The 22723-nt window shown below is 38.3% G+C and overlaps 1 protein-coding gene across 1 annotated transcript in view; it reads right to left on the reverse strand.

Annotated features, from left to right (window-relative positions):
* The window catches only part of PHEX (phosphate regulating endopeptidase homolog X-linked), a 270635-nt gene that overhangs the window by 59305 nt on the left and 188607 nt on the right, over window positions 1-22723 (reverse strand). Inside the window, exons 14-15 of the mRNA XM_043998684.1 lie at window positions 19974-20077; window positions 5686-5744 (exon numbers count right to left, since the gene is read on the reverse strand). Coding sequence (XP_043854619.1) covers window positions 5686-5744; window positions 19974-20077 — 163 coding nt within the window. The remainder of the gene's footprint in view (window positions 1-5685; window positions 5745-19973; window positions 20078-22723) is intronic.

The raw sequence follows: 22723 nt of genomic DNA on the forward strand, positions 1-22723 counted from the left end.
ACTTAGCTTTGAAGGAAACTAGCAGTTCTCAGAAAACGAGAGAAAAGAGGGGTGTATTCTAGGCATAGGAAAGAAAGCAATAAAGGCCAGTTTGGCTGGACCAAGGTAATACTGAAGGGGAGTGGTATGTAATAAAGCTGGAAATGTCGGTTGGATCTAGGTCATGAAGAGCTTTAAATGTCAAACAGACGTTTGTATTTTATCCTAGTGCAAATGTGTTTAATATTTTTGGTGTCATGGACTCTTTGACATTCTGGTGATACTTATGGAACTGTTCTCAGAATAATATTTTTAAATAATTGAAGGAAATTCTAAGTTCTAGTTAGAATTGAGTGAAAATAAAAAGTGTCATTTTTTTCCACATCTAAGTTCCTATACTACCCTCTGAAATCAATCCATGGACCCTGGTTAAGAATCTCTGTTCTAGAAGTTAAAGAGCATGAACCTAGGTCTTATTGAACCTAAGGTTGGCCCCCTATCCACTATTCCAGGCTGACATAATTACATTATAAAATATAAAAATTAAATAGGTACTTTTTAAATCTAGTAACAGGACTTCTCCTCTTCATTCCCTGTAATCAGATGGCTCCTAATAGTATAGCAAGCCTATGGCATCTTACTTTTTTTTTTCTCATCAACTCCAGTAGGGATCTATAGGCCAAAGAGAAAAATTTATAGTGGTGCTACTGCCTTATATTTGTATAGAGCTTTATAGCTTACAAAGTGCTTCCACTCCTCAGTTCAGCATTTCAAATGAGATTTTTAAAAAATGCTTCACATCAGGGGCAGCTAGGTGGCGCAGTGGATAGAGCACCGGCCCTGGATTCAGGAGGACCTGAGTTCAAATCCAGCCTCAGACACTTGACACTTACTAGCTGTGTGACCCTGGGCAAGTCACTTAACCCCAATTGCCTCGCCAAAAAAAAAAAAATGCTTCACATCCCTTAAAATACTATTTAAATGCTAGTTATCACTATTCTTATTATTAGCTTCATTATATCATTTGGTACTCACAAGAATCCTATAAAATAGCAATGTTATCATCATTCCCATTTGACTGATGAGTTAAGAAACTTTGGTTTCAAGAGGCTAAATGACTCACCCAAGGTGACAGTGACAGAGTTAGGATCCTAGCCAAGGTCTTTTGATGCTAAATAGAGCACACTCATTCCACTACATCAGGAGTTCTTAGCTTTTTTGTGTGTCTTGGACCCCTTTGGCAGACTGGTGAAGCTTATGCACCTTTTGTTAGAATAAAAGTATTACATGCATAAAATAAAATCTATGAGATTACTAAAGAAACCAATTATGTTGAAATAGATTATCAAAGTGCTTTAAAAGTCAAGTTTATAAACCCCAGGTTGTGAACTCCTTCACTAAACTATGGGCCTCCTGTAACAGAGAAACATGAAAGTAGCAGCTTTCACTCATTCATCATTAATTCTTTTGTTGAGATTTTAATAGTTTAAAAATAACTGGTTCTTTTAAATGTAATAGAAGTGAATTTAAAAGTTAAAATTAAAGTGAAGTGAGCAGAAGCAGACAAACAATTTACACGGTAACAGCAATATTATAAAGATAATCAGCTGTGAAAGACTTAGTAACACTGATCAATAAAATGATCCACCACAATTCCTAAGGATTCATGATGAAAAATGCTATCCACCTCCAAATAAAGAACCAATGGGTGTGCAGATGAAAAAATATTTTCCCTTTCTTTTTCTGTTTTTTTTTCAGAAGTTGTTTAAAATGGAATGATGTTTTGTATTACTTCTTATATATAAGTGTTATATTTCTTATCTTTCATTGGTTGGGAAAGGGGGTGGGGAGGAGAGAATTTGGAACTGAAAATAAAATAAACTTTTAAAAAATTAAGTTAAAATTAAGTTTGTTTCCATGACTTCATTTCCTTTGAGATTTCTAGGCATGTGTTGGTGTTCAAGAGGTCATTCAGGAAATTGGTTTTGATATAAACTGAGAGAGACAAAGGAGTAAGACAAGTATATGACCACAGGACCCAACTTCTCCCCACCATATCTGTTCACTTCTTTGAAAAACATGCTGGGGCAGAGGAAAGACATTAAATGCACAGAACTCCTGATACAATTACCCCCAAAACAGCAATAAAAGAACTCCTGAAGAAGCAAAACCCACAAAAAGAAGGACTGAGATTATTTTCCAGCCAAAGACAGATTAAAGGGGGATGTGCTGGGCTGTGAGTAGAATCCAACTCCATGATCGCGCAGACACAGACCCCAGGCACCCTGTGCCAGAAGAACTTACCCCTGAGCCTCTGAATCAGCTGCAGCACAGGTGTCTTCTGGAACTAAGCTTATGGTCAGGTGAGAGGGCTGAACAGCTGGCCAGGGCAGGGAGGGAAGAGGGGAAATACAGGGGTGTCTGTGAGAGCTAAGGAGGAATTCAGCTATTCCACCCCAGCAAGGAACCAGGAAGAAATCTTGAGCTGTGGGAGGCCCAGGTGGGGAAGGGGCACAGTCTCATCCTAACCAAGAATGACAACAGCATACAAAGTTCTTCTGACTGGTTAATTAGCAAGTTGGCTTGAGGTTATCTTCAGACCAGAGAACAAGCCAGGCAAGAGAAAAAATCTGCCCTCCCTTAATCCTAAACACCTGGGACCGTCTGAAGCTTGGGACAGTGTAGCTTGGAAGTAGGGCCCCACTGTAAGAGGAAGTTAAAAATCAAGAAAAAGATGGCAAGATGAGCAAGCAAAGAAAGTTGAGAACTATAGAAAGTTTCTTTAGTGACAAGGAAGATCGAGGTGCACCCTCAGAAGAGGATAACAGCCTCAGGGCCCCTACATCCAAAGCTTCCAAGAAAAATATGAATTGGTCTCAGGCCATGGAAGCGCTCAAAAGGGTCTTTGAAGAGAAAGTAGAAGAGAAAGAAAGAAGATTTAGAGAGGTGGAGGAAAGAATGTAATGAAAAATGAGAGGGATGCAGGAGAGTCATGAGAAAAAAAGTCAACAGCTTGAAAAGCCAAATGGAAAAGGAGATACAAAAGCTCTCTGAAAAAAATAATTGCATAAGAATTAGGATTGAAAAAATGGAAGCTAATGACTTTATGAGAAACCAAGACACAGTAAAGCAAATCCAAATGGATAAAAAAAAAATAGAGGGCAATATGAAATCTCTCCTTGGAAAAACAGCTGACCTGGAAAATAGAACCAGGAGAGATAATTTGAAAATCATTAGACTACCTGAAAACCATGATCAAAAAAAAGACCTTAGGGGGCAGCTAGGTGGTGCAGTGGATAGAACACTGGCCCTGGAATCAGGAGTACCTGAGTTCAAATCCGGCCTCAGACACTTAACACTTACTAGCTGTGTGACCCTGGGCAAGTCACATAACCCCAATTGCCTCACTAAAAAAGAAAAAAAGGGGACAGCTAGGTGGCGCAGTGGATAAAGCACCGGCCCTGGATTCAGGAGTACCTGAGTTCAAATCCGGCCTCAGACACTTAACACTTACTAGCTGTGTGACCCTGGGCAAGTCACTTAACCCCAATTGCCTTACCGAAAAAAAAAAAAAAGAAAAGAAAAGAAAAAAAGACCTTAGACATCATCTTCCAAGAGATTGTCAGGGAAAATTGCCCTGATATTCTAGAAGCAGAAGGTAAAATAGAAATTGAAAGAATCCACTGATCACCTCTTGAAAGAGATCCCAAAAGGAAAACCTCCAAGAATATTATAGCCAAATTCCAGAGCTCCCAGGTCAAGGAGAAAATATTGCAAGCAGCTAGAAAAAATGAATTCAAATACTATGGAGCTCCAATAAGTATAAAACAAGATCTAGTAGCATCTACATTAAAGGACTGGAGGGCAAAGAATATGATATTCCAGAAGGCAAAGGAACTGGGACTGCAGTCAAAAATTATCTACCCAGCAAAACTTGTATAATCTTTCAGAGGAAAAAATGGGACTTCAATGAAAAAGAGAACTTTCAGGCATTTGTGATGAAAAGATCTGAACTGAATAGAAAATTTGACTTTGAAATACAAGACCCTGGAGAAGCATAAAAAGGTAAACAGGAAGAAGAAATCATGAGGGATATTAAAAGATTAAACTGTTTACATTCCTACATGGGAAGATAATACTTCTAACTCATAAGAACTTTCTCAGTATTAGGGTAGCTGAAAGGAATACACTGAATATGAAGGGATGATATCTGTAAAACATTTATTTTTGTTTATCCTTGTTCTTTGTGGGGAAAGCAGCATGGGCTGTCTTATGTCTGGGGCTGGATTTGGGCTTGGGGTCTAGGGCTGGTGCTTTGTCCACTGTGCCACCTAGCTAACCCATGATGACATCTTTAAAATAGGGTTGAGGGACAGGAGGAATGCATTGGGGGAGGGGGAATGGGAGAGGTGGCTGGAGAGAGGTAGCTTACATGAAGGAAACAAGAAAAAAGCTTATGGAGAGGAAGGGAAAGGGGAAGGAGTGGGGGAGTGAGTAACCCTTACTATCATCAGAATTAGCTCAAAGAGGGAATAACATACATACTCAAGTGGGTAGAATCACATATTTTTGCCCTGAGGGAAAGTGGGAGGGGAAGGAGATAAGTGGAAAGGGGGAGAGAAGAGGGAAGGAGGAAAGGGCAGATCGGGTGAGAGAGCAGTAAAAAACAAAACACTTTTGATGAAGGTGAAGATATTCTGTATAACTGCACATGTATGACTTATATTAAATTGTTTGATTTCACAGGGAGGGTTGAGGAGGGAGCAAGGAATAAAAATTTAGAACACAGAATTAGCTGAAAGACTTTAATCTCATCAGAGTGGGCTCAAGGAGGGAATAACACCCAATTGGAAGGAGTAATCTATTTAACCCTAAAGGAAAGTAAGAGGGGAAGAGGATAAGGAGGGAAGGATGAAAGAAAGGAGGGCAAAGCAGGGGAGGGGCTAGTCAGAAGTAAAACACTTTTGAGGAGGAATAGGTTAAAATAAGATAGAAAATAGAGTAAATATCATGGGAAGGGAATAGGATGGAGGGAAATAGTTATGATGATTGACTATAATGGCAAAATATATGGTACCTACTCTGCTGGGCTATTGTGAAAAAAATTCTTTGTCAATTCTAAGGTACTATATAATATGATGAACAGGATGCTATCAGAAAAACCTGGAAAGACCTATATAACTGAAGCAGAGTGAAATGTATTGTATACAAAATAACAGCAATAGTGTAAGATGATCTACTGGGAAGCACATGGTTATTTTCAGCAGGGCAATGATCCACTATAACTCTGAAGGACTTAAGAAAATTGCAATTCATCTACAGAGAAAGAACTGATGGTATCTGAAAAAAGATTTAAAAACATTTTTTTGACAATTCTTTAATCTGAAGTTTTGTTTTTATCCATTTTCTCTCACAACCTACCTAATATAGAGATGCTTTTCATGACTACTTATGTATAACTTATATTGAATTGCTTGAGTTCTTGTGGGTGAGGGGTGGAAAGGGAGGGAGGAAGAGAAGTTGGAACACAAAGTTTTAAAAAATTGATGTCAAAATTTGTTTTTACATGTAATTTGGAAAATAAAATTCTAAACAGAAAAAAAAAAGAAAGAAAAACATGCTGCAAAAAGGTGTGATAAGGAAAGGTACATTTCAGTGGTGTTGCTTTCCAAATAAATAGCAGAGAGCTAAGAAGCCAATACTTACTAATCTGGTTGGTAGATGCACTATAAAAGGCATTGACTGTGGTTGGATTGGTAAACCACCTGAAGAGAGAAAAAGAAACAACCATCAACAACTGTCATTTGATAAGAACACAACAGTTGAACTTTGTTCAATAAAAACAGCAAATTAATGGGCATGTGGTACATCAGAGTAGTCACATCATTTCGATCTTGTTCATTGTGGTGCTGACCACTGAACAATTATCATTCCAAGTTGTATGTAATTCATCTATATTCAACAGGTTTCAAAAGGAGGAGAGTGGGTTTGTTGGGTTTTAATAATTTATAGATAAAGTTGGTGCTGCTGATTTTGAAAGGGAATAAGTTAACAGTTCTAAAATTTGAAGTGCTCTTTTCACAGATAAAACCATAGCAATAAGTCCTCTTGGACTTGCCAGGGTGAATGAGTCTCTGCCAGGCAGGATGAGAGCAGGCTTGGGTTTTCAAAAATTCTTCACTGCCAATCTGTTGGTTAGAAGTCCTTGGGGTAAAAGTATGAACAATTAGGCTAGATTAGAGAGGAATATGACACTGACACTTCTCTGTCTACTGGGTCCAAACATGCTCAAGTCTCCCCCATTCGAAAGAAATCCCCATTTGATCTTTCCATCCTTGCTAACTATAATCCTGCTCTTTATAGCTAAACTTGAAAAGGTGCCTCCAATTTCTTTTCTCTCACTCTCTTCTTTTTTATTTGTTTGTTTGTTTGGGTTGGGGGGGGGTTGTGGGCAATGGGGGTTAAGTGACTTGCCCAGAGTCACACAGCTAGTAAGTGTCAAGTGTCTAATGCCAGATTTGAACTCAGGTCCTCCTGAATCCAGGGCCGGTGCTTTATCCACTGTGTCACCTAGCTGCCCCTCTCACTCTCTTCTTAACCTTTTGCAATCTGGCTTCTCACTTCGTCATTCTAGCAAAACTGCTCTCTCCAAAGTTACTAATGATTTCTTGGTGGCCAAATCCGGAGGCCTTTTCTCAATCTTCATCATCCTTGACCTCTCTGAAGACTTTTACATTATTGATAACTCTCTCTGATGATTCAAAGTACAAACAGCAATTGTTTCTGTTTTGGCCAGATACCCTGTGGGACTTTCCCTCCCAGATTGATTTTTTTTTGGGGGGGGAGGGGTAGGTAAAAAATGGCCTTTCTTTGCCTCATTCTTACCTAGCCTTAATCACTGAATGGGTTTTGTTTCAGGCAAACTAAGACCTGGGAAAGATCTTAGCTTAAAAAGCCCAAGGTCTCCCCCTGCATCAGGGGCCATCTCCAGTCAACCTGATCTGTCTTGCTACTGAACTCAGCTCCAGAGGATAGAGTGAGGCTTATAACTTTGCCCAACCCTGCCTCACTTAAATTCAATTCACTTCCAAGTCATGGCATCACCTCCTGATGTCATGTTCTTCTTCAAGAATGAAGGACAAACAACAACAGTAAAAACTTCCCTCCTTAATACTCTTCTCTCTCTAAGTTTTTGGGATATCACTTCTCATTCTCCTCCCATCTGTCTGACTGCTCCTTCTCCATCTATTTCACTGGATCCTCTTCCAGATCATTCCTTCTGACTACAGGTGTCCCTCAGAGTTCTGGTCCACCTTCTCTTCTCTCTGTATAACATTTTATTTGGTGATATCATAAGTTCCCATAAATTTAATTACAATTTCTATGCTAATAATTCTCAGATCTACCTTTCTGGGTCCAATCTCTCTGCTGACTTCTAATCTCACATCTCCAACTGCCTTTTAGATATATCAAACTGAATGTCTGGTAGACAACTTAAAGCCAAATTGTCCAGAACAAAACTATCTTTTCCCATAAACCCTACCCCTTACCTCCCCTATTATTGTAAAAGGCAACACTACCTTCCTAGTCCCTCAGGTTAACGACCTAGGAGTCAGCCTGGATTCCCCTCCGTCCCTCCCTCCCTCTCTCTCTCATACACACACACACACACACACACACACACACACTGCCCCCTCATATCCAATCTTTTGCCAAGGCCTATAGATTTCACCTTTGCAACATCTGTCAAATATGCTCCCTTCTCTCCTCTGACACTGCTACCACTCTAATATATACCCGCATCACCTCACACTTAGACTGTTGTAACAACTTGCTGATGGTCTGCTGCCTCAACTCTCCCCCACCCCAATCCATTCTCCATTCAATCACTAAGGTCATCATATCACTCCCTACTCAATAAAGTCCAGTGGCTTTCTATTGTCTCCAGAAACAAATACAAAATACTCTGGAATTCAATGCCCTTCATACCCTAGCCCCCTTCTACCTCTCCTGTCTTCTTACACCTTATTCTCCATCATGTACTCTTTGACCCAATAACAGTGGCCTCCTAGCTATTCCACAAATGAAACACTCCATTTCTTGGCTCTGGGCGTTTTCTCTAACTGTCCACCATGCCTGAAACACTCTCCTTCCTCCACTTAATGAATTTCCTGGCTTCCCAACTAAAATCCCACCTTCTGTAGGAAGTCTTGAATTCCTCTTAATTCTAGTGCCTTCCCTCTGTTATTTAGCATTCACCTTGAATATAGCTTGCTATATATATGTGTGTGTGTGTATGTATATATGTATATGTATATGCATGTATATATTTCTATATAAATGCATATACATACCTATACATATATACATGCATAGATACACGCATATACATACACACATACATACATACATACATATATATATATTTGTTTTCATGTTGCCTCCTCCAGTAGATTGTTTGATGCCAAAGATAAATTTTTGTCTCTTTTTACACTCCTAAGGCTTAGCACAGAGCCTGGCACATAGTAGGTGCTTAATAAATGTTTATTGATTGATTGCCAAAACTGTTTTGCATAGACGTTTAAACAGCTAAATGATTATAACTTTCTACTACTATTATTTAAGATTTCTCAACACTCAGGAAAAAAAGTTAAATCATTATTGGTCACACAGCTCAAAATCAGGCCTGGTTTCTAATTTCTTTCAGTGCCAGCCACTCTAAATCTTCCACAGGGCCATGGGGCCCATGATGCCATTTATGTACGTCTAATTTCATATCATCCTGAAATTAGAAGATACTTTGGCTAAAGGTCAAGTCAACAAATTGAAGCACTGATTCTGACCCTAAAACTGCTTTACCCAGCTCCTAAGCCTGCTGTCAGAATGACATTCCCTTCTTCTCAAGTCAATCACGGATTACAGGTTTTTCTCAGCTGTCACCTGAAATGACACCAGCTTCTCTATCAGTGACTAGTAAATTTTTCCACCAAACTGGGATTAGACCTGAATTAAATTCATTTGCTTTCAACCTGAGTTCTCTGGATGGCTTATTTTCCTGAGAAAACTAATTGAAATTCCTAATTATTTGGTTCTCAGTTGTACAGTAGAAAAAGGAATGAGAGGCAGCTAGGTGGCACAGTGGATAGAACACCGGCCCTGGATTCGAGGACCTGAGTTCAAATCCATCCTCAGACACTTTACACTTACTAGATGTATGACCCTGGGCAAGTCACTTAACCCCAATTGCCTCACCAAAAAAAAAAGAAAAGAAAGAAAGGAAAAGGAATGAAAACTGGGGTTTCAATCCAACCTCTAATACTTAATATCTGTGTCATTTTCAGCAATTTACCTTGTTACCTTGGCCTCAGCTTCCTCAGCCATAAAATGAGATACTTGAATTAGATCCTCTGGGTTCCCTTTCAGTTTTACCTCTATGATCCCTTGGACTTTAATTACAATCTAGCTCATCAGCTGGAGGGACCAGGAAAATTTTAAAAACATTGCATGTAAGGTAAACCACAAGGAACAGGGAAAGCCCAGTTGTTAGAGGACAGCCTAATTCAGACTGCCACTCTGTTAGTTCAGGTTCAACGTTGGGATAAAATGAGGTACTTTTGAATCATTGAACAGTTGACAAAAGAAAGGGTATTTTAGCCCTCACATAAAAACATTCAACAAGGATATAGTATCACTTAGCTCGGTAGACAAGGTTGCCCTCATCTCCATATGGAAATACAGCTGGTCACCAGGACACAGGGTGGTGACCTCCATATCTTGGAACAGTCACCAGATCTGAGGGGCAATGACTGCACATAGGCCTTTTTATGCTCTGAGATGACAAGGAAGCCATTTAATATGATTAGAGGCAAGCAGGAAACTGCTGGTCAAGAGAGGTTGAAAATTGAATCTTGTCCCATACCCAGGCCAATCAATTCCTGACTTTGTTGACTTTTAGGGGGAAACTAGCTTAACCTATGAGGAGAAAAGATGACTCTAAAGGTTGATCCCATAACACAGGTATCAGACAACTTGGCTTTCCTAACTTGACATTTGCAAATAAGCTTAAATCACAACATGAACAATCACCTGATTTACTCACAGAATTCTACCCTCTCTACCATTATCATTATCTCAATGTTTGTTGGATATATAACTAAAATAAAAAGAATTATACAAATATATTCTAAACTGCTGGAGTGTATGAATAAAGGCTAACCAGAAAAATCCAGATGCCCTCTATCCAAAAATATAATTGCTCCCTTGGTGGGGATTCTGAAGGCCTGTTTCTTTATTGATTTTTAAGAGCGAAGTGTCCCTATCTCACCCAGACTGGGAGTTAAGAGACACCCAGGCTACTCATGAGCCAATCCCACTACCGATCAGCGTGGGAGAATTGATCAGCCTGGTTTCTGGTCTAGGCCAGTTTGACTCTGAATGAGCAATTTAATGCCCCCCACCCCTCACTCCTGAGGGCTCAGCATATTGATGATGAATTTAGTGTGCTTCTACATAGCCCACTATAGCTCAGAACTCCTGAGATCAAGAGATCCACCCATCTCAACCTCTCAGATAACTGTCAAAGTTTTATTTAAAGCGCAACTGAAAATCAATGAAGAGTGGCTTATTTTTATTCTCTTATTTTTTAGCAAAAATTATAATTCTATTATTCTAACTATCCCCATAGTATCTACTACAATAGATATATAGGATTATATTTCATATATTACCTTACCATAGAGCGTGTTGTATACATGGAAATATGTCTCATCGTCCTATCAAAAAACTGTCACTTCTTTAAAAGCCAAACACAATTTCCCATAGTGCATAGAATAGAGCTGGGCAGACATAAGGAAATAAAATGAATCATCAACTAAATCACATGTATTTCCTTTCTAGGACATTTAGAGGGTACAAAGAAAACATGGAGGTGAAGATAACATGGAAGAGAGGGAGAAGGAAGGGAAATGAGAACAAAATTTGAAAAATCTTATTAAAGAAAAATTAAAGTAGTTTTAGTATAAAAATGGCATAGAATAGTTTCATTGTTCAAAAAACTATTCAATGTTTTCATTTTGTCCTATATTTTATATGGATATTTGGACTAGCTAGACTAATATGAATAAAACAAATCATGCCTATGTTTTATGATTCAATTATTAACTCAGATTATAACCTGAAACTTCCTACATTGATTAAATTACAAATATGCATCCCCAAAAATGTTGGTGGAATGTGTGAGCCACTGAAATTAGCCTTGGGTGCCCCAAATGGCCACCCCTCCCCCAGTGCAACTGCTCTCCTCAAAACTGCCCCAGGCATGTAAGCCTTGCAACACACTCCTAGCCCAGGCTCTGCTCAGCTGGGATGTACACGGAAAAACCTCAGGAACACCCCAGCTTCCTCCACCCAGCCCCCAGCTCCGGGTGGGTGCCCTGCATGGGGCTCTGCCTGCCCTGGGGGCACCAACAAATTAGCTTGGCATTTGTGGGCTCTGTCAACCCCAGTTTCAGGAGGACAAAGACGGGTTATATAGCCTGGGGGGCAGACAGTGAAGAGAGAGACTGAGAGAAGGAGACTGAGAAAGGGAGGCTTTCAGTTAGTAGGGACTAGACATAGTCAAGCAGTGGCGGGGTGGCTGACAGTGGAGGAAGAGTGAAAGAATGAAAGGACATAGTGAAGATGCTAGGAAGTTGGTCAGTAGTGAAAGCAAGCACAGTAGGAGGAAGCGTGAAGGAGGATGCTGCAGAGACAGATGGAGGAGTGGAGCAGTGAAAGGAGAGGGGAAGGTATGGAGAAAGTTAAAACACAGTCAGGTTGTATATTTCTTTTCTTTGTATTTAATTCTAAGTTTATTCACCTCAATAAACCCTTTGCTGTTAAATTGAAAGAGGCTGTTTCTTGTGGTCTGGGAGAAGCAGTTGGGGATTTTTTAAACAGCCCTTACAGACTGGCTTAGGCAGCTAAAAGCAGTCAGATAGACAGCCAGAAGTTCACAGATTAAGACCCAGTAATAATACAATTTTTACAAATGGAAGGGTTACTAGACTTGGAGTAAAGATAAATGGATTTGAATTCCTATTCTAATACTGTCATAGGTTTCTCAAGCCTCTAAGCCTTTTTCATCTTCAAATACTTATATTTCTTACCTCCTATGATTGTAGGAAAAACTTTTATAAGTATTTAAAGTAATATATGTGAATTATTATTATTATTATTATTCAATTATTTCTTAAGACAGTTTTGAAGAAAGCTCTTAATAAACCTTCCAGATACATACAACTGAAGGTTATGATCAGGGACATATTGATAAATGTTTAATAACTGGCTCTGTGACCCAAGACACACTTTTGTGTTTAACCTGCATTATTAAAATTTTATCCATCACTTTCTTAAGAATAGGCCTTCAATTTAATGATAAATGTAGACCTGATTTGTATCATTTGCCAATTTCTAGGGTATAAATGTTCACAATGAACATTTAACAAGTGGCTCTTAAGAGCTCTTATGACTTGAATCCAACATGCTTCCAGCTATTATAATTATTACTACCTTCCTCAAAGAGTTGCTATGATGTCAGTATGGTACAGTGGAAAGAGCATTGGATTTAAGAGGACTTAAATTTATCTCCTTATTACTTTTGTGATACTTTTGAGAAAGTCACTTAATATCTCTGGGACTCATCTATGAAATGAGAGATTTCTATTAGATGACCTCTGAAGTCCTTTCCTGCTCTAAATTTATTATCTTATGAAATGAGATAAGAATAAGAATGGCAACTGTGATTTCATTATAATAGGGAACTCCCAGATGAGGAAATAGCCCCTACCAATATAGGAGTGCCTTCTCTGCAATTTATAATCATAGAGAGTTACCTAGAGCATTTGCCTGGTGCCACAAAAGTTTGTGTCAGGAGTAGGACATGAAGCCAGGTCTTCCTGTCTCCAAGACCAGCTCTCTATCTACCACTCCATGCTGCCTCCTACATGAAATTAGATAATTAATGTAAAATGCTTTATGTAACTCCTAAGCAAAGAGACTGATGGGAAAGGTAATTATTTTCAGCTGGAAGGAGGGACTCAAGGATCATTAGAGACAGAAGCTGCTCCACTCAGGAAGAGGGAGAAAGTCAAGGGAATTTTGCAAGTCCCTTTTGACTGGGAATGGGTGAAAGAGCCAATTGCAAGTGAAAAGCAATGCTCCCCAAATTGAATATAATCATGAGAAGTCAGTCTTACCCTGAGAGAAGTAATCTGTCTAAAGAGAATTCTGTGGTTTCTCTCACTGTCTCTGCTACTTGGACCTGTTAAATTAATTCCTTTTCCTCTTCCTTCTCCTCCCCTACCTCAATCATTGCCTGGTAAAATGGCATCACTTATCCTTGGAAGTTCCCTAATCTCATTAAGCTTTGTTTATATCCTGTATGTATTTATTTATATAATGTGTTTTGTCTCCAGATAAAGATAAGCTGATTTTTTTTCTGATTTTTTTCAGGACAATGAGGGTCAAGTGACTTGCCCAGGGTCACACAGCTAGTAAGTGTCCTCCTGAATTCAGTGCCAGTGCTTTAGCCACTGCACCACCTAGCTGCCCCAAGATAAACTGATTTTTATTGCATGCTGAGCAAGTGTTTTCTATAAGGGAACAATGGAGAAGGGCATAGGGGAATCCATGAACCAATAGCCATAAACTTAACCTTGAGCCTATATTGAAGTGGCTGCCTATCTCCCCTGAAGACACAAATGAAAGGTTTTCATTTTAAAACTGAAAGGCTTTGGGGGGCAGCTAAATGGCACAGTGAATAAAGCACTGGCCCTGGATTCAGGAGGACCTGAGTTTAAATCCAGCCTCAGACACTTGATACTTACTAGTTGTGTGACCCTGGGCAAGTCACTTAACCCTCATTGCCACACAAATAAATAAATAAATAAATAGGTAGGTAGGTAGGTAGGTAGGTAGGTAGGTAGATAGATAGATAGATGATAGATAGATAGATAGATAGATAGATAGATAGATAGATAGATAGATAGATAGATAGATAGATGGATGGATGAAATTAAAACTGAAAGGCTTTACATAAATGCAAACTGCTTTTATTATAGTTCCTAAAAAAAATCCTGACCAATATGCCAGCAACAAATATATTGTAAACTCTATTTTTCATATACTTTGTGAGAAAATATAATACCAAGTAAGTGAAAACTCAAGAAAATGAAAATATTCTTTTAAATGGGGATTTGATCTATTTATTGCCATATTTTAAAGGGTGAAGGAATTAAGTCCAAAAGTGTTTTGTTATAGTAGAAGTGAGAATGAATTAATGGGGAAACAGCTTTAAAGTAATTGCTGAAAAAGGAAATGATGAGATGAGGGAAAGAAATTGCATTCTGATATGCTGAGCAATGGAGTAAATCTTTTATTTTTCAGCCTGCTGGTAATGTGACAATTTGGAGGATGGGACCCTAAATATATATATATATATATATATATATATATATATATATATATATATATATATATATATATCTTTCAGGGATAACCTGCCAATTAATTCCATTTTTTCTGACATTTCCCATCATGTGAGGGATCTCTTCGATGCACATTAGTCTGGCTAAAATGGATTCCAAGAAAAGGACAGATAAAGTGTGTTTATCTCCCACGCCCACAAAGAAGCAAAATGTTATTTCAGTGCTTTACAAGTATTCACATTGGGTTAAAGGGAATATAGAATCATGATATACTGTTCAAAGTAAACTGCTATGGAGGAGATACTTCAAAATTATCCCCACTCAATTAACTCATATGTTTTCAAAGTCCTAAGATGCCTATTAAAGTCAATGGGCATCACAAAGCTAAAACCCCATGCAATGCCTCCAAAAAGGTACCAGTTGACAGTATCCAGAAAAACTTTCCAGTACTATCTGGTTACTATGCAGAGAAAGCCCCAACAACATAATGCTGCTTTCATTGGATTTGTCTATCTCTAAGAAAACAGGAAATATCCATATGGCTGTGGATCAATAAGATAAGGAACCTCCAGAACAAAATGCTCATATTTATATGAAGCAATACACCTAAGATCATGATGAAGTCAGTGTTTATCCTATTTTGCAGATGAGAAACCTGAAGCAAATCAAGTGATTTGATTATGACTACATTGCAAAGGGGAGTCAAGCTTAGGTTAATTACCTTTGGTTCTTAGCTCTGTAGTTTTTGAAGAAAAGCTATCATAAGAATATTATTAAAAATAATCATCACTCCCCAATAATTCCATTGTGGAAAAAGATACTCTGAAAGTGTTATCAAGAATGACAAAAAATTACCACTTCAAAGAATCTTATAATAGCATTTTATGTAATTGCAAAAGGAAAAAAAATAAAACTAGAGTTAATCTAAATGTCCCAAAACAGGAGAAAGGCTAACTAATTTGCAACACATTAATATAATATAAGGAAAAGAAAGCATGGCATAATAGTCAACCTCTGAGTCAGGAAGAACCTGGGTTGAAGTCTGATTCTGACAGGTCCCCAACAAGTCACAACTTTTCAGTGCCCCTTGTGACTATCTAAGGTGACTCTAAGTTGTAGAACAATTGCAGGCTTGCACTGGAGGAAAGCTCCTCTCTCTCTGAGTTCCCTATTCTGATGAAATTACAAGTTTGATGCAAAATATAATTAAACTCTATGAGACCTATAAGCACCATAAATATAGAGAAAACTGGAAAGACCTTTCTAAAAGAATGCTAAATGGAGGGGCAGCTAGGTGGCACGGTGGATAGAGCACTGGCCCTGGATTCAGGAGCACCTGAGTTCAAATCCGGCCTCAGACACTTGACAATTACTAGCTGTGTGACCCTGGGCAAGTCACTTAACCCCAATTGCCTCACCAAAAAAAAAAAAAAAAGAATGCTAAATGGAAAAGAAAGAAAGAAAAGCGAGATTAGAAAATGGAGTAAACAGTAACTATGACTATATAAGAGGAACAGTCAATGAGCCTGAAGGGGCCGAAAATTCTAAGTAGAACTTAGAAAAAAAATGAATGAAAATTATTATAATACTTTATGCCTTGCAAATAGTTCTGCTACATGTAAATAGTTACTACACAGTTTACTTATCCATTCAATATTAAGCTTTTAATAAAACATTTAAATTTAAGGAATAATAGTTCACTGTGAATCACTTTATGGTTGGTAAAGTCTTTTCCCCCCAAGAAGACTGTGAGGTAGGTATTTCAAGTAGTATTGTCAACATGTCGAAAAGAAGGAAACTCATATTCAGAGATGTAGATGTACTCAAGTTTGTATCATAATTTAAAGAAGACTAAGAACTGATATTTCATCAATGTTTTCATCAGAGGATAACATTTAGCAATTTGAGTAGTCTTCTCATGCACACAGCAATAAACTGATTATTTTTTATTGAAAATTAAAAACAGTATAGGATGTGGCCCATTGTTTAGAAGCAACAGGACAGAAGGAATTCTTGATGTATGACTGGGTGAACATCAGCTATCTCACTGGCCTGAAAAAGAAAGCTGGCCACTCTATAATCTCATTATGATGACTGGTGAACTCTCACTTTGATCTGGAATGTCTTTTCTCTACCCTTTGCACACCAAGTCATTGATGATGATCATAATAATCAAGCAATTCCCCTCCATATGCTCAGTCTACCTTTGCTTAATTTTCACTTTAAAATGAACCAACTGATATATCATTCCCTGACCTCTGGGATTGTACACTGGTTCATGTAAACATTCAAGGCTAAAGTTTATTGCAAGTGTATGAGATGATTATGGATTTGAGTCAGATTAAACTCTGAGGATGGGATCTGGAAGGTACCCAGCCCTGCCCCAGTATAGTTCATTTAGAAGTTTATTGCTTGTCAAATTCTCACTGTCTCCTTTAAGTTTTATTGCCAATTAACAGTATTTTTACTTCTGCTCAGTCTCCCCACTTGTCAGCTACATATTAGTTTTGTCTGCAATCCATCATATGTCAGAACCCCAGTCCTTGTTGAGTGGGTCAGGGAGTTTGCCCACCAATTCAATACTCGGGACTCAAGAAGAAAGGACAGGGCTCGGCACAGGATGCAGCAATTAAGTTGAGACCAGATGTTAAGTGACATGTCTCTTTCTCAGAGCAGAATCCCCTTGGCCCTGGGGTCCCAACAATGGATTATTCTTTTCTTCCCAACATAGCCGAAGATAAATTTTAACCCTGTCATCCTTCTAGAATTAACACGACTACAGAACAATGCTGAAGCACCTGAGTGACTCTTCCTGTTATTCAGGTTGAATATCTTTAGAGACAGGGGCCGGAAGAGGGGAGTCAGTGGGAACTGTGAGATCTGAAACATCTGACTGTCACTCCCCCGTTCCCTCTTCCTTTGGTTTGACCTTGTTCCCCCTCCCCTTTTCCCCCTTGTTCCTGGAACACGTATGCATGTCTCCATACATTGATCACGAGCTACACGCACCCTGGGTGAGACAGGATTGGATGTTAGATTGTGAGCTCGACCTAGTGTGCATGGGGACTTCCCCTATAAAAGGTCAAGGCATGTATTAGCTAGCGCGACTCAGGTATTGAGTTTGCCCATTCCTATGGGAATGTAATAAATCTGTCTCTGCTTGACTTGGTGGTCTCCTCGAGTTATTTGGGTAAACTGAGGCAGTTTGCCCTATACACAAGGATGAAAAGGCCCTGGATATCCCTCCTAACTTTACAACTAATATACACAAGACAGTAAGGAAGCCACCAATACCCCAGGGCATTCCCTCTATAAATAGAATGATTCTACAGGCTTTGCCTATGTCAGTTTTAGACAGATGTCTCAGAAATGAATGGCATACTAAGGCTGCCTTCTCAGGGTCAGTGATTCTCTCTCTAAACCAGTAAATAGGCCCATTTTGAGGAGAGAATCTGGGAGGAGGCAGAGCAAAGTTGTTTCTCTCTTCTAACATTAGCGTACCCGGCTGAGCCGGAAGGAAAGAATCAGACATACACAAAAGACAAATAAGAAACAAAAGCTCTGAAGAAAAAGGCAAAAATTTTTTTAAATCACCTTCAGAATATAATTGTGTCTTCATACCATCAAATGCCAGGTACAGCTAAATAACCACAAATATAGCTCCCAATAACCAATATACCCTCACCCATTATTTTCAAGGTAAAGGTATGATTAACTAAATAAGAAACTTCTTCCATTTCCTTCACAAATCATATTTGTAAAGGCAAGGAAATTAAATACTGTAAAAAGCCTTGTTATCTAGCATACTAAAGAAAGGAAATGCCTAGTAAATCAAAAAGATTTGGTTCTCTAAGACATTATGGTAGAATGCCACAATCTACAAAGGACTACCACAGTTTTTAAACCTAATCAGGCATGAAAATATTACTAATAGAAATGTAATCTGAAGTTGCGTCTGAATAATTTTGGTGGGGTAAAAGTGGAGGAAGAGAAGGCCCAACCCAGGACAAAAATATTGCAATGAAAGGACCAAGGATAGACAATGGAGGAAAGATGCCAGTTTTAGGAAAGATAGTTTTGTTAATCCATTTATCTGCTATTTTTCAAGAATTTGTGAAACTACCTTTTTACTTGCAATCTATAGAAACTACAGTTTTGAACTATGGAGAGAATTATTATTCAGCCTCTGAATTTATTCTGTTCCCCACGTGCTCTAGGCAAAATTATTTCATATGCACTTGTCAATATTGGGAGGTATTAGGAAAAGGGGCCAGAACGAACTAGTAGAATCAGGTAGAATCTAGGTTTCATTGAGCAAGTTAATGATTAAAGGCCCCCTAAGTTGACATTTTGGAAACCAGAAAATTAAGACAGAAGGCCTGGAGCGCAGCTAGGTAGTACAGTGTATAAAGCACCGGCCCTGGATTCAGGAGGACCTGAGTTTAAATCTGACCTCAGATACTTGACACTTACTAGCTGTGTCACCCTGGGCAAGTCACTTAACCCTCATTGCCCTGCAAAAAGAACTGTGTTAAAAAGAAGGCCTAGAGTCCAAAGATATAAATAAACATTTATTGAGTGCCCACCATGTGCCAGGCAATGTGCTAAGTGATGAGGGTACTAAAAGAAGCAAAAGACAGTTCCTTCCCTTAAGGAGCTCACAATATAATGAGGGAGATAAGTAGTAAGAAGTATGATTTAGGGACTAAAAACCAGGATATTAGTCAGTGTTAAGAGGGACAGACTGGTCTCAATGTGGTGGCAAGTATAGATCTAGAATATCAAAGAATAAGCTTAGCCCTAATGATCAAAACTGAGAAATCAGCCTGGTCCTGAGGCAAAGCTCTTCTGAACTGAGTGCCCCTTCTATTAGCAAATCACAGCATTTTTTACTTCCTCAAGAGACATCTAGTCCAACCCATGCAGAAAGAAATATATGCTTCCTCTGCCACTCTCCAAAGTGAGGGAGGTCAAGGAGGGCAGAAGCTACAGAAAGGAGGAAGGTGTTACAATTGGAAGTAACTCTAACAACATCTCGATCACTTCCTTGGAATTCATAAATCTTTCCAATTAATCTATTATTTTCCAACATCATCTCTAACCTCTTAAACTTCTTCAATGTTTTATTATTTCTCAAGGTCTTTTGAATCTTTCTACTTGACATATTGGGAGAAAGAACTTTTTCCCTCTTGGTTGATTCTGCTTAACTAAAATCAAAGGCACCTTTAATATTTACTTTTTAATCTTTCAAAGTGTGTTAATAATGTTGCAGGTGGTTATTAAACCAGAGGGTTTTTTTTAAATAACAAAAATGCTAGTTGCTAGAGCTTTGGGGCAAAATACCACCAATTCAGCTTTTACTATACTGTAAAAACTGCTATCATACATTTTCAGTCTTATAACGTCATAGTTTTAGCCATTGTTTTCTTCTGTCTCTTCCCACCCATCTATTTATCCATTTCAATTTACATATACATATTATAGACATATAGCTATGTTCTATACATACATACAATTTTTTTTACTCACTCTGTTTTTGGAACTTCTTTTCTTAGCCAGAAGAAATCAGATTGTGCTAAATACTTGCGAGTTTGCAGGACGTTGCCGAAATAATCACTTTCTGAAAATTTCATCTGAGAAAATAAATCATAATCATCATTGTTCAAACTAAGGACAACAGAGGTACATATTGAAAGAAGACAACCTAAATCAAAATATCAATTCTTTTTTTCCCATCAGAGGAACTGTGTTCATAGTAAAGGAATTTTCAGGCATTTCCAATTCCAATATTTTAATGGACATTTCTTTGGGGGAATTTTAAGGAATATTCAAAAAATAATTTGAAGATTTCCAAATCATAGTAGAAAATAAAAGAAGCTTCTGAAATTTACTATATATTTCATTTCCTTAGTAGTAGAAAAATCCATTTTTATCTTTGAATTAAAAAAATAGTGACTATTTTTTATTTTTCTGCCTTGCAGGAATTTTTGAACTTTACCAAAATAAGTGAATTGCACCATCCTGTTCTTCAGTAACATGCATCTTTTTCATCATAATTCATTTCAGCCAAATATCATCACCCAGTTCACCAAATAGCATTAGTTCATAAAGGGAATAAAATAGCCAAAACAGAAATTCCTAAGAGAAGTATAAAAGCCAAGACAAGTTCTAAGGTATGAGGATAAGGAAAATCTTCATGACAGGAGATTTCATTAGATATAACTGTGTCTTGAAACTTGTATGGTATTTCAGCAGGGGCAGGGTGTGGCATGCAGTGCAGGGAGGATGAAGGAGAGGTTGCGTGGGTTAAAAGAGGTGTCAAAAAAAAAGAGGTGCCACCAGCCATAGGAGATGTTATAATCATAAATATAGAAACAGAAAGGAACAGGGCAAGTTCCAGAAATAGTAATCGTACATGAAAGGAAGACTTGACCAAGATCCCTTAACTAGTAAGTGGACAAAAACTATCTAAAATATTATGTTATAAACAAAAAGTAAGAGGAAATAAAAATTTTTCTAAAACTAAAATTTTTCAACTACAAGCAATTTTATGTGTGTTGACTATCTACCTAAATGTCTGTCTTTTTGTCTGTTTATCTATCTAGATAAAAGGAAATCCATTTTTAAAGGAAATGACTCCCTCCCTTATCTTCTTTTTCTTTGAGCATCCAGATAGCATCAAATAGCCCTGAAACTTCACACTATTTCTCACCTTGACCAACATGGGACTATGAACAAATGACAACTGAAGCCTATGCCCTGTCTAAATGAGCCCGATCCTGGGTTGTAGACTACTTCTTTTGTATTTGTTTCTTCCCGATTTTAGGTGAAAAAAGAATGATCCTGAGATGGACATATTCAGGCTTGGTAGCTACGTTTTTAGATAGATAGATAGATACATACATACATACATACATAGAGATGATAGATTGATTCATACATTCACACATTCATGCACACAGGAATATATTTAACTGAGAACTAGGGCTTGATGAGTCTCCTACCTGCCTCCAGTAACTCAGATCAAAAGAGTGTTTTGTGAATGAGAAAGCCATTCCCTTACTGATTTTAAGAAGACTGTGTTGTGAGTTCAAAAGGTTGGCTTAGGTGGTCCTAGGTGCTTTAGTCAAGCTAAACAAAGACATGGGAAAGAGCCCTCATCAACTACCTCAGCCCTTAGAGAAGATGGCCACTGGCAAGAGAATGAATCCAGCTCATTGTAAGGCCAGGTTCTTTCTTCACTTCTGGCTCACAGCTAAGAAGTAGGTTCATAGTCCTACCATTGATCACCTTCTCCAAGAGAAACGGAATAATTTCCAGGGACTCTACCCCTTGTTTCCATTTGGTTCCAATCAAAGGACTTTAAATCACTTAACATGTAAACACACAAGATAGCAGCCAAGCCTGGATGCATCCATCTCAGAATTGTTACTCTTTCACCTGAGATAAGAAAAGAACACAAAAGAAATAGCCCAAAATCCAGGATTGGGCTCACTTAAGTATGGCATGAGCTTTAGCTGTCATGAGTTCATGGCCTTTTGTTAGCCAGGGTGAGAAAAAGGATGAACTTCCCTTCTCCCAGTGCTAATGGAAAGCCCCAGGGCTACGTGATGCTGTCTGGAGGTTCAAAGAAAGAGAGAGAAATGGAGGGAGTTATTTTCCTTTTAAAAGCCCATCAAGGGGGCAGCTAGGTGGCGCTGTGGATAGAGCACCAGACCTGGATTCAGGAGGACCTGAGTTCAAATCCCGTTCCTCAGACACTTGACATTTACTAGCTGTGTGACCCTGAACAAATCAATTAACCCTCATTGCGTCACCAAAAAAAAAAAAAAAGAAAAAAGAAAAAAAAAGCCCATCAAGTGATCTGATCTTCTCAGTTACCAATAACTGTTAGTGGCTAATCAACCCCCAGAGTGCCCTTCCACACTGAGTCACCAAAGCTCTCAAGTTCTGTTTCACATTTAGCCAGCAGAAATCAAAATCGGTAACTGTGTTCATGCCTTGTTCAATCTCTAGTTATATGTGTATACTGAGTCAACAAACACACACACTTTAAGACTAAAAAACAAAAGAAGCAGTAGCATAGGGCATTTGATTATTTCTGTCTTGTAATGGACTATGTTAATATATTAACTCTTCTGATGACAATCAACCAGAAGATAATTCCCTTTTAAAATGTCAGATAGTACAAATTATATTAGATAGGTGGTTTCTTGCCCAAATCAGGAGCCCCTGCCTGGGCTGTTATTAGGAGAAGTTAAGAATACGTAAATATTTTG

This window comes from Dromiciops gliroides, chromosome 3, assembly GCF_019393635.1.
Source record: "Dromiciops gliroides isolate mDroGli1 chromosome 3, mDroGli1.pri, whole genome shotgun sequence".
In the NCBI taxonomy this organism is placed as follows: Eukaryota; Metazoa; Chordata; class Mammalia; order Microbiotheria; family Microbiotheriidae; genus Dromiciops; species Dromiciops gliroides.